The sequence below is a fragment of the Polistes canadensis genome, unplaced genomic scaffold (assembly GCF_001313835.1).
Source record: "Polistes canadensis isolate GaletaPanama2010 unplaced genomic scaffold, ASM131383v1 scaffold_342, whole genome shotgun sequence".
Lineage (NCBI taxonomy): Eukaryota > Metazoa > Arthropoda > Insecta > Hymenoptera > Vespidae > Polistes > Polistes canadensis.
The window spans coordinates 2316-13743 of NW_014569889.1; the positions used below are offsets into that span (position 1 = coordinate 2316).

The 11428-nt window shown below is 31.7% G+C and overlaps 1 protein-coding gene across 2 annotated transcripts; it reads right to left on the minus strand.

Annotated features, from left to right (window-relative positions):
* Positions 1 to 2149: 2149 nt before the first annotated feature.
* Positions 2150 to 11349, minus strand: LOC106791783 (protein Star). Of its 2 annotated transcripts, none has more exons than XM_014757704.1 (7): positions 11200 to 11349; positions 8422 to 9001; positions 4360 to 4665; positions 3759 to 3972; positions 3322 to 3486; positions 2905 to 3096; positions 2150 to 2571 (listed from the first exon to the last, which is right to left on the minus strand). In XM_014757704.1, exons 2-7 carry the CDS (start codon positions 8484 to 8486, stop codon positions 2386 to 2388), a joined length of 1128 nt encoding a protein of 375 aa, XP_014613190.1. In that variant the 5' UTR covers positions 8487 to 9001; positions 11200 to 11349; the 3' UTR covers positions 2150 to 2385. The 2 variants fall into 2 exon arrangements, with proteins under 2 accessions (XP_014613190.1, XP_014613189.1); XM_014757703.1 differs by lacking the exon at positions 11200 to 11349 and adding an exon at positions 9154 to 10241.
* Positions 11350 to 11428: the final 79 nt, after the last annotated feature.

Sequence of the window (11428 nt, forward strand, 5' to 3'; positions counted from 1 at the left end):
AACATACACAAACAAATCTAATAGTAGGAAAAATGTACGAGTCTAAATTTAGGCGAGTCATGGAATGATCTACGAAGGATAACAAGATCTTATCAAATAAACATACAATTCGAATGATCTACGTGAGTTTCGCAATACGCTCGCTAAAACACGCAAGAATGAATAAAAGAAAATAGAAAAAAAAAAAATAGAAAACCAATATCAGAAAACATTATTTAATTTATCCTAAAAAAAAAAAAAAAAAAAAAAAAGAAATGCGATTAATTTCTTTCAAAAATTGTCTTTACAATTCACACGCACACACACACTTTTGTTTTTATTACTTTGATAACAAATATCTGAAATATAATTTAAACTAAATCAGTTTAAATTATAATTATCTATATATATATATAGAAATTATTGCAATCGTTCTAAATGTTATAAATTTATTAATTATTATTAAGTAAATTCTTCAATGTGTCGTTTGAACGATTGCAATAATTCGTAGATAAAAATTGTTCATACGTGTTTAATTAATTGTTTTTCACGAATTAGAATTACAATTGGATTATTCATTGTATCTCGAAGCTCGGTACATTGTTTTAATCCGAAATTTTTGCTAATCGGTAAAAAATCTTAAATTCTAAATTATTCTTATCAAAATAACATCTTAGATTCTAATAAGGCCAATAATTTTTTAGTATTCGGGAATAATTCGCCGAATTATCACTATAAATCTATCTCTCTCTCTCTCTCTCTCTTCTTTTTTTTTTTCTTTTGCATAAACATTTATATGTCATTAAATTCTCATCCTTTCCCATTGATCAAACTTAATTTCAATTAATCGATGCCAACCAATTCAATTATTTTCGTGACCGTAATGAAAAATAATGGGTGGGGTGGAGTGGGGGAGAGGTGGAGAGGAGAAATTAAAATAAAAAAAAAAATAAAAAAATTAAAATAAAATGTACGCCCTTTCCTTTGTAAAAAAAGAAACTTTCTCCATGGTTTTTTTTTTTTACATTATAACTTACGCTTTAGCTTACTACAATAATTAAAAAAACATACAAAAAAAAATATATATATATATTTATATTGAACCTAGTGAATAAAATAGTAAGAAAAAAAAAAGATATTAAGGTAAAGCTCTTCTTCCTCGTAACTTTTTGGTTTCCATACTGTATATATGTGTATTTCTGTGTATGTGTGTTGGTTGGGTGTGTTTTTTGTATATATATATATATGTCTCTATGTGAGTAAGTCAATAAGGCATCGCGTTAAATAAACTAAATTCGTCTTTTGAAATGAATTATCGCAATTAATTGTTTAATTATCAGCACCCATATATATATATTTATATTTATGGGGGTTGTAATCTTGCAACAAAAGTATTTCGTTAACCAAAGGGTTATTAATTAACATAAGCTCGATCAGGTCAGTCTCTTTGTAATGTTTTGTTATGAACGCGTTTGTTTTACGAAAACAAAAAGCAAAAAAATAATAATAATTAAAAATCATGTTTCATCATTCATCAATCACTCCTTTAGTTCATCGTTTTACAAATAATATAACGATGTTGTGATTAATGAAAGAATGGAAAACCAACCCCAATCGAAAGAAAAAAAAAAAAAAAAAAAGGGAAAAAAAAAAAAAAAAAAAAAAAGGGTATTACGTATCATTTTAAATCGTAATTATATTATCATGATCGTATATGATCGGTTGTGCGAAGAAATACTTTTCGTGTTCGATATAATTGAAAAATAAAGATGAGAGAATGTTAATCATCCAATTTTGATATTTCGTTCGGAATGTAAAAAAAAAAAAAAAATTTGGAACGACCTACGACGTTCGATCATCGATCATTGATTTTTTTTTTTATTTCTTCTTGTTCTTTTTAGTACCCATAATACGTATACCATAAGTTTCGGAGACTTTGTGAAAAAGAAGAGAAGAGAAGAAAAAAATGTGATTCAAACGGAATATTGTATGAATCGTTGCGATAGAAAATTGTATTTTTCTAAATTAATCTATTTTTTCTTTTCTTTTCTTTTCTTCTTCTTCTTCTTCTTCTTTCTCTTACATGGGTGCACGCGCGTTTTATTATTCAATGACGATAAACTAAAAGATTTGCTAAAAAAAAAACGAAAAGGAAAAAAAATTAATTCAACAATTTACTCGCGTGAATGATTTAAAATTTGTAACGAATGATTGAATTAATCAATGTTTATCATTTTATAAGGAATATAATTCGTTATAATCACATCAGTTAATCGTCAAAATTGCACAACATTACAATTACACAGAAAAATGTGTATTTGTAATATGTGTGTGTGTGTTTATTAAATGATCGATACGACCACACCTCCCCCCTCCTGGTCTATATTTTAATTCGAATGATTAAAATTAAATTTTAAGTAGGGCGTTGTAAATGAAGATTTTTTTCCCAGTGTCAGTAGTACCGACGAGTTTGTATCTCTTGCTGTTTAATTTGTCAATGAGATTTTCCGTTTCCGTCGTACTGTAATGCGTATTCCAACGTATAGAAAGAATTAATATTCTTATGGTTTCCCATGGTATTGTATCTAGAACCTGTACGTGATAAAAACAATGTCAAATAAAAATCACACATGAAGAAATAAAAGTCAAAGTAAATGTAAATGTCAATGAAATGAGAAATATTATGTCATTGTTTTAAAAAGATCTAATTAACAATGAGAATTTATTGTTATCAAGTTGATAGAAAACCGAATTTTTGTTTTAATCGAACTGGTATTAACCAATAAAACAAATTAGTATAAAAGAACGCACATCAAACTTTTCAAGGTTTGTTTGTTGTGCATACAGTTCTGAGGATGACAAAATTTAGTAAAAATCGGTATCCTGTCAACTTAGTTCCCCTCTTGTTGTTAATTTAAAGTTTACCTGGCCATCTTGAATATCTGGACTGTCGAGACTCAAGTAATCTAAAGTTGTAACATTGTAGGCCAAGAGTATACTATACAGAGGGAAACATTTTAACCTGGTCGTTGGCAAACTTTCGTCAGACGATACCAGACTGTTCGGACCTTCCCCTAATTTTGTAACTTGAACCTCGGATTCTTGATGATACGTTATCTAAAATATATTTTAAACAAATTATATATATATATAAAACAATTCAATCGATTCATTATTTTATACATTGAAAATACATAAATTGTGTATTCGTTATTCAAAATTGATTTGAAATTAAAACTAAAACATCAATTTTTTGAATGAAACAATACACACAATACGCGAATATATAATAATCATTTTTATTATACGTTATAATTAAATAAATAAAACAAAATATCTTACTTCTTTGATGACTTTGTCGTTACTTAAACAAGAATGAATAACTCGAGTTTTCGTATTACGACTACTTTTCTGTGCCTCGAAAAAACTTCTAGGATCCGTAAGAATCAAGACGCCATTCCAATTCAATTTCGAATCGAGCCAAGCTGTACCGGACATTGCTCCTATCTAAAAAGAAACAAAAAAAAAATAAGAAAATCCAATTTTTCATTAAAATTTATTTGTCAATTGAAAAGAAAATTCATATAATATATTTAACCATGTTAAATTAATTATTAAACATAGTATTGTTTGTTCTCCAATATAATGCTAGTGTTAAATCTCATTTTGATATAACGCAAAGTATAATAATTGTTTGAGTTTGACTAATAAGAAGAAGAAGAAGAAGATGAAGAAAGTTTGTAATGTTAAATCATTATTTGAACGCAACTAATTCTCACCCTACTAATATATTCTACGTAGACACCCTCGCGTTTGTTTTGCATCGAACTAGCTACGTATTTCTCTTCGGATGTTTGAGTAGCATTTAGGAGTTCTTGATGAGTAGTTGGTTTGAAATGAACTTCGCGTATGTAAGCGATCAGTTGCGGGTTATCCATGGAAACGCTATAAAGCACGTAATCCCTGGTCATGTTGGCATCGAAAGCTTGTCTCCTGTAACATCGAACGATCCAATTATAAAAATCCAATACAATTTAATCTCTCGTTTAGCAGGAACAAAATAATAATACCCCAAAAAAAAAGAAAAAAAAAATCAAACAACTGTTTAACAGCAAATTAATTCATTTGTGTCATCGAACGATCCAATTACAAAAATCCAATAAAATTTAATCTCTCGTTTAGCAGAAACAAAATAATAATACCCCAAAAAAAAAGAAAAAAAAAATCAAACAACTGTTTAACAGCAAATTAATTCATTTGTGTTGGAAATGAAGTTGAAGCAGGAGGGGGAAGGGAGTAATAATTAATAATTGTTAAACAATCGATTAACAACGTGTTAACGATTAACCCACACGCGAATTGAATTGAATTGAATTGTACCTGAGTTCGGCAGCTTCGTTCCAAACGAGAAGCAAAGCCATGGCGGTCGAAAATGCAGCAAGAAATGCCAAACAGGGCGCAACTTTTCTCCACCATGTATTTTTGTAATATATCATGACGTTAGGAGTGTTACTTGATGGTGGTGATGGTGGTGGTGGTGATGTTGGTGTCGTTTGTTGATTACCAACGACACATATACAATGACCAACGGTATTAGCTCCACCGTTAATTGCATTTCCTTCTGTCCCCCCAGGTCCACCTTCCATCCCCCCAGTTGCAATAGCAGCCGTGATTGGTTTAATCATTCTGTTGAAATAAAAGTCAACGATTTCTTTTCAAAATCTTTTCTTTTTCTTTTTTTTTCTCTTATGGGGGTTGTGCGTTAGTGTTCAGATTTATTATTTACGCACTCGCTGATTAATTTATCGTAGTTACAAGAAAGATCCTTTTTTATTTTTTATTTTTTGTTTTTTTTTCCTAAACACCTGTCGTAACGATTCTCTTTCTCTCTCTCTCTCTCTCTCTCAATATTTGCGAACGAACGAAACAGTCGCGAATATACCAGCAACAACGTGAGCGAGATATTCTTTGTCCGGTTAAACAAAATTTGTTCAAAAATATATTTCGGATCGTAAATAATTTATTCTTTTCTCTTTCTTTTTTTTTTTCTTTATTTTTTTCATTTTTTCTTTTTTTTCTCTTCTTTTTTTTATGTATGTTGATATTTCTAGGAGGGCAAGAAAAAACGAATAAAAGAGAGATGTCATCGCTCGGAAAGTAAATTCGATTATTCCACGTTTTAAACGTATCAAGACCACCGATTCTGAAATTTTCTTTTTTTATGTTTTTTTTTTTTATTTTTACATCCTGCATTCACAATGTTGACGCTTTTACGAGTCTGGACAACTTTGAATAGCATTTTTCTCGTAAATAATATTTTTTGTTCTTTTTTTTTTCTCTCTTTTTCTTTAAAGTACTCCAGAAAAAAATACGTTTGAAAATTAGGCATGTTTGATATTACTTTTTATGCATTTAATTTAAAAAATAAAAGAAACAAAAAAAGAAAAAATAAAAGACAAAGTAAATTTGTAATAAATATCAAACGTTGTATAAAAGAATATTTGATAAAAATAAAATGACCCCACCCTTATTCGTTCCCTTCGGAATAAGAAAAATCAGATCAAGTAAAGGACACACCTTTCAACACTATACCATAGCTAGCGTTCAATAAAATGTCTATCGTCATAGTTAACGGAATTTATTTCATTACCACATTCTTAACATCCTACGTGATTTTTCAATCATAAAATGCAATGCATAAAATCAATTATCCATCAATAAATCCATAGAAGATGATATTTTTCTCGAAAACAATTGGAAATGCATTTCTTGTAATTAACAAATAAAAGGTTTCCCAAATAATAAATAAATAATTATTAACATTTCTTTGAGGTAACCTTTTGTTTTCATTAATAAAAATATTAACTTTTCGTGTATTTATAATTGAAACAATGTATATAAATTAATTGGTTGAATTATTTCGTTTTACTGTAACAACAAGAAAATGGAAATAGGGCTCGTGTTATTCTTTTTAATAGCATTTCTTTAATTCGTTTCTTTTAATTAATGGGAAAACAACAAGTGAAAAGTTTTTAATTAAAAACGTTCTTATTCGTCATAAGATAAAAAGAATAATTAAATAATTGTTAGGGGGATTCTGGCATTTAGGATGATTCGCATATTCGAATATATTTATTATTATTATACAGGGTGTCTCATATTTCACCCCGTTTAATTGCGAAATTATATTCTGTAAATGAAAATATGAAATGGGGAGAAAATATTATTTGATGTGTTCGTTCCCGCGAATGATTTTAATAGATATTTATAAACAAATGAAATAAATGGAAAAATAACTTCGAAAGAAAATGTAATTGATTAGAATGAGAATCTTATTGTTAAATTATTTCAGAAAAAAAAAAGAGAAAAAAAAAGAAAAAAAAAAGAGGAAACCAAAAAAAGGCAAGAAACTTTCGGAACAATCTCTACGTGTGTACATCTCTGCGTGTATTTGTAAATGTGTATGCATTTGCGTTCCTATCTTTAACAAGCAAACGTGACTCATGACCAACCAACGCAAAGTACACGCTTACAGACTTTCTAAACAAATTTTTTTTTCCTATCACATCCATGCCAGAATAAGACACCCAGTATATAAGGATCTGAACAAAGGAAATCCAAAGACCTCTATGGGATTCGTTACAATCCCGATATCTAATAACCCGATAACGTTACACACCAATCTTCGATTATTTTATTATATTACATATATGTACATTTTTCAAATCTAAAATTATGACATTTATTGCAAAAAACGATCGATCTAATTATTCTATTCTTTTTTCATTTCAAACAAGGTGATATTAAAAAAAAAAATCAGAAAGTTTATTTACGATTCTTTTTTTAGGATAAGGTTTTTTTTATATTGTTCTTCCTTTTTTATTTTTGTTACTTTAAATCCAATCAACCGAATATTATACGAATAGTTTCTTTCTCTCTGAAAAACTTTTTCTTTTTTATTTTCATTCTTTTTTTTTTTATCAAAGCATGAAAAAATTCGTGTTTTCGTTTGAACGGAAATAGAGAGAGAGAGAGAAAGAGAGAGAGTACTACTACATTTCTCTTACTCGTTCAATTCGAATGACATTTTTGTAATTTCGATTTTACATTTGCCGACAAGAATTCCCCGAACTGATGAATCGAAAAACAAAAGAGAGAGAGAGAAAGAGAGATAAAGATAAGGATAGAACGAAAAAAATATGAAATAGAATGAAATTAAATGAAAATTAAAAGTAGCAATAATAGAAGAAATAATGGAAAAGGAAAAAGAAAAAAAAAGGAACAAAAAATTAGATCCCTCGTCTTCTTCCACCGTTAAAAGCTTCCTTTGCCCTTTTTGTATCGAATTTATGGTGATGATGTTTCAAAAAGAAGGAAGGATACGACACAAAGAAAGGAAAAAAAATTAATTCGCAGAGGTCAAGTATAACAAAAAAAAAAAAAAAAAAAAAAAAAAGAAGAAAAAACGATCTTTTTCATTCAATCATTCGAATTCTACGAGAAATGTGAATTTTGAACTACATATAATGTCATTGTTTCTTTCGATCGAACGATAAAGTTCGATAAATCGATTTAAAACGATACGAGTGCCGAAATTTAAATGTTTTAAAAAAATGTACATTAATACAAACATACGAATACGATTTGATTTCGTGTAATTTTCACGTATCTTTCTGTCACGACTATCGTAAACTTTGATGTTTCTGTACACTCACTTTGATGTACAATAATAAACACATCCTACACGATACAAATACACACACACATATACACACAGAAATAAATGAGTATACTATTTATCATGAAAATCAGAAAAAGTCATGTGTCGAAGAATAAATTTGGAAAATTCGTGAGAATGAATATATTAAACACATAATACAATTATTCTCCAAACATTCAATAAGAACTTTTTCAGAAAATTTAATAGTGGTGCATAATAGTGCATAACACAACGATTTCTTATAAAAAGGTTCGTGCCGGTTTAAAAAAGGAAGAAGAAAGGAAAAAGAGAATAGAAGAAAATTATTCTACATACAACGAGAAACAACATTTAATCGAATAAATCAATTCACAAAGTTATTTTATTTTTTCCAACCAATCTAATACAAATTTAAATAAACGAACGTAATCCTAATTACACGACATTACAGGTATATAAAATAAATATTTTCGACGTTTGTGCATCGACAAAGAAAAAAATAACAAGTAAGAGCAAAAAAATAATAACAAACAAAACGAATTGTACGGATCGAAAATTTACGAATTTTTATCTATCGCGTTATCTCTATGAAATTATATACTTAAACAACGTTACGAAAAAAATAAGGACAAAAAAAATGATTATTTCGTAATATAATTTGTGTTGACCAAAAAAAAAAAAGAAAAGAAGAAGCAGAAAAAAAAAACAGAAAAAATATTATACAAATATACAATAATACTTACTTAGATTTGCGCTTCGGTCTAGTTTCTATCTGGGGGAAACAAAAGTCTGGAGGGGTGTTAGACATATAAATCGACCAAATGTTGATGGATATGCTGCTTTAATAGCAGCAACAGCAATTGCAGTAGCAACACCCACCCACACTAACAACACTTACGTGGTACACGCACCCGTGCATGCCCCCCCCGCTCACACATACATACACACATACGCACACAACGATTTAAGGTTGAAATCGCGTTAAACTTTACATATCGTATGTGACAACACTGTGCCGGCAATGTCTCGAACACATTTGACTTTCGTTCGTGCGACTGTACGAGGAGAACGTGCTCATCTCTTTCTCTCTCTCTCTTTCTCACACATACACTCTTCTCCTCCTTTTCCCCCACTCCCTTTCTCCCGATTTCCTTTCGTCCAGCCGACCCACACACGCGGTGCACTTTACTCGTCGAACCTAACAGCGTCCTCCTCCTCCTCCTCTTCCTAACATTCGTACCATGAAGAATGTGTTCAGAAATTTTTCTATTTCCCCCTCCTCTTCCTGGAGTTCTTCCTTTATATTTGTTCCTTAGAATTAGGCTTTACAAAAACATGATAATATAAAGGAAAAGGAAGAGATAGAAAGATTGAGAGAGAGTAGTGTAGTAGTGTAGTAGTTGGTTGTGGTAGTGGTGGTGATGGTGGGGTGGTGGTGGTGGTGGTGGTGGTAGTACTGCTCCGAAAGCGACTACTTCGGCGACTGTGAGTCGTCCTCGTCGACTAGAAGGGAGTGAAATGAAAGAGAGAAAGGGTATATGTGGTTATCCCCGCGCCGCACTGCAGTTCTCGATGCGTCGTCTTTCTCTTTCCTTTTTTTAAGAAAAACCAACTCTCTGATTATCTTTATCTCTCTCTCTCTTTCTCTTTCCCAATGTAAGAAAGAAAGGTTGAAGGAAACTTCAACACCGGGCATTTGTCCTCTCCAAGAAAGAGACCTTATTTCCTTTATTTTTCTTCTTCTTCTTATTCTTGAGTCATCGTACGAACAGAAAAATCTATGAGACAGAAGACGTTGACGTAAAGGTTCAATTACCACGCACACGTTTTATGTAAAAGAGAGAGAGAGAGAGAGAGAGTACTACTACTACTACGATGACGACGACGATGGTTTCTGGCTCGCGACGAACACCGACTAACACATAAGTGTGCCCTCTTCGGTGGCACTTGGAAACGGCCCCAACACCGCTTGGACAACACCAGCGACAACGACAGCAACACCAAAGGGGACTACGATGATGACGACACAACGCGACCAACAGTATAATGCCTTCTTCTTCTTCTTTCTATCTCCCTCTCTATGGGTTCTCTACGTATCGGGTGTCCTTATTTAAACGGGCCACATACTCGTACCTGCCCCCACCCCACCCCACCCCTTTTTACCTATATGCCACCTGGAAACGGCCTCGACACAACCGTCACAATAACCAACCAACCAACCAACCAACCAACCAACAGCAATAACTATTGCACAAAAAAAACGTATGGTGATTATTAGGACGACAACGACACAACGACTAGGAATACAATGCCATCCTTTCCTTTCTATGGGTTTCCTATATATATATCGGGTGTCCTTCTTTATACGGGCCACAGTAGACGACTGTCTAACTCTAGGCTGCTGTTGTTGTTCATCGTCTATCCCCTTCAACTCAATGCGATCGGCTTTCTCGCTTGGTTTTACGAGGACACTCTACCGTTCTCTCATAGCTTACCCAGGTAGAGGAAAGAGAAAGAACAGTGGTTCTCAACTCTCTACTTAACCTTCTCTTTCTTTCTTTCTTCCTTCCTTTCTTTCTATCTCTTTCTTGTAATCTTTACTCGACGAGGTTTATTCGATTTATATTTCAAGCGAATACTCGTAAGCGAATGCACACGACTTCGTTATTGATCACCCCAACCCTCACTCCTTCGCCCCCTCCCCCCAGCCAACAGTATAGACTGTTTAAAAGACAAAAATGTATTATAAAATATATCCTAAATCTTGTAATCTTGATTATAGTTAATCATCATTTTATTCTTTAATCGAATATTTGACAATTATCGATTGATATATACTCGACGTTACAAATATATTTTCTTTTATTATATAAAAAAATATAATTGATATTATAAACCCCCACGTGGGTGTAGAGTATATAGGATAATAAAATAAATGATTATTCAAAGGTGAAAAAGGAGAGCCACTTTTCCATATAATGGCAAGACACGACGGACGGTATGAAAAGGGAAACGGTTGTGCGTCGGGGGAGAGAAAATGTGCAAAGGTAGGAATGAACGAGGGGTTGTGGAGGAGGAGGGATAGGGGAAGTAGTGAATTGCGGGGACTGAAAAGAGAGAAACAGGGAAAGGGGATGGGGAGGAGGGAAATCAGAAGGAGGAAACGTGATTGGTATGCGACAAGGCGGAAATGGCATCAGCTGTGGCAACGATAGGAAATTTTGTTATACACACCCTTCTACTACCTTTCCTATCCTCAATTTTCTATCTATTTATTTATATATATATATATATCTATCTTTCTATCTGTCTTTCTATCTATCTATCTATCTATCTTTAGCTAACTCCTATAATTGCATTAGAATTTTCGTTAGTTCGGTAAAGCGGCAAGTACCTACTATCAATCCTATTTCCATTCGGATTTACCCTCCGGAAACGATTCTTATTATCGATCGATGAATTAGCGAATTAACGAGTGAACACTTTCTAGGGAAAACTTTGTTAACTTCATTGACTATTACTTTAGCACTAGCGTACACTTGCTAGTAATTTTATTTTATTTACTAATTCGTTTTATTTTCACGTAAATAGATCACGTAAACAGATTTTATTTCTTCTTCTTCTTTTTCTTTTTCCATTTTCTTGTTTGTCAACTTCATTGCACTTGCAGGATTTTTTTTATCTTCAACGCATTATTATTTAAATACAAGAAAAATCGAATTAATTAGAACACAAGCGTCGTCATTGATC

What these genes read in the sequence shown, in the direction of transcription:
- LOC106791783 (XM_014757704.1), bottom strand. Translation starts at nt 8,486, where the DNA reads ATGTCTAACACCCCTCCAGACTTTTGTTTCCCCCAGATAGAAACTAGA. An exon ending in AGACCGAAGCGCAAATCTAA is followed by an intron (nt 4,666 to 8,421) that starts GTAAGTATTATT and finishes TTATTTCAACAG; the next exon opens with AATGATTAAACCAATCACGG. An exon ending in ACGTAGAATATATTAGTAGG is followed by an intron (nt 3,487 to 3,758) that starts GTGAGAATTAGT and finishes GTTTCTTTTTAG; the next exon opens with ATAGGAGCAATGTCCGGTAC.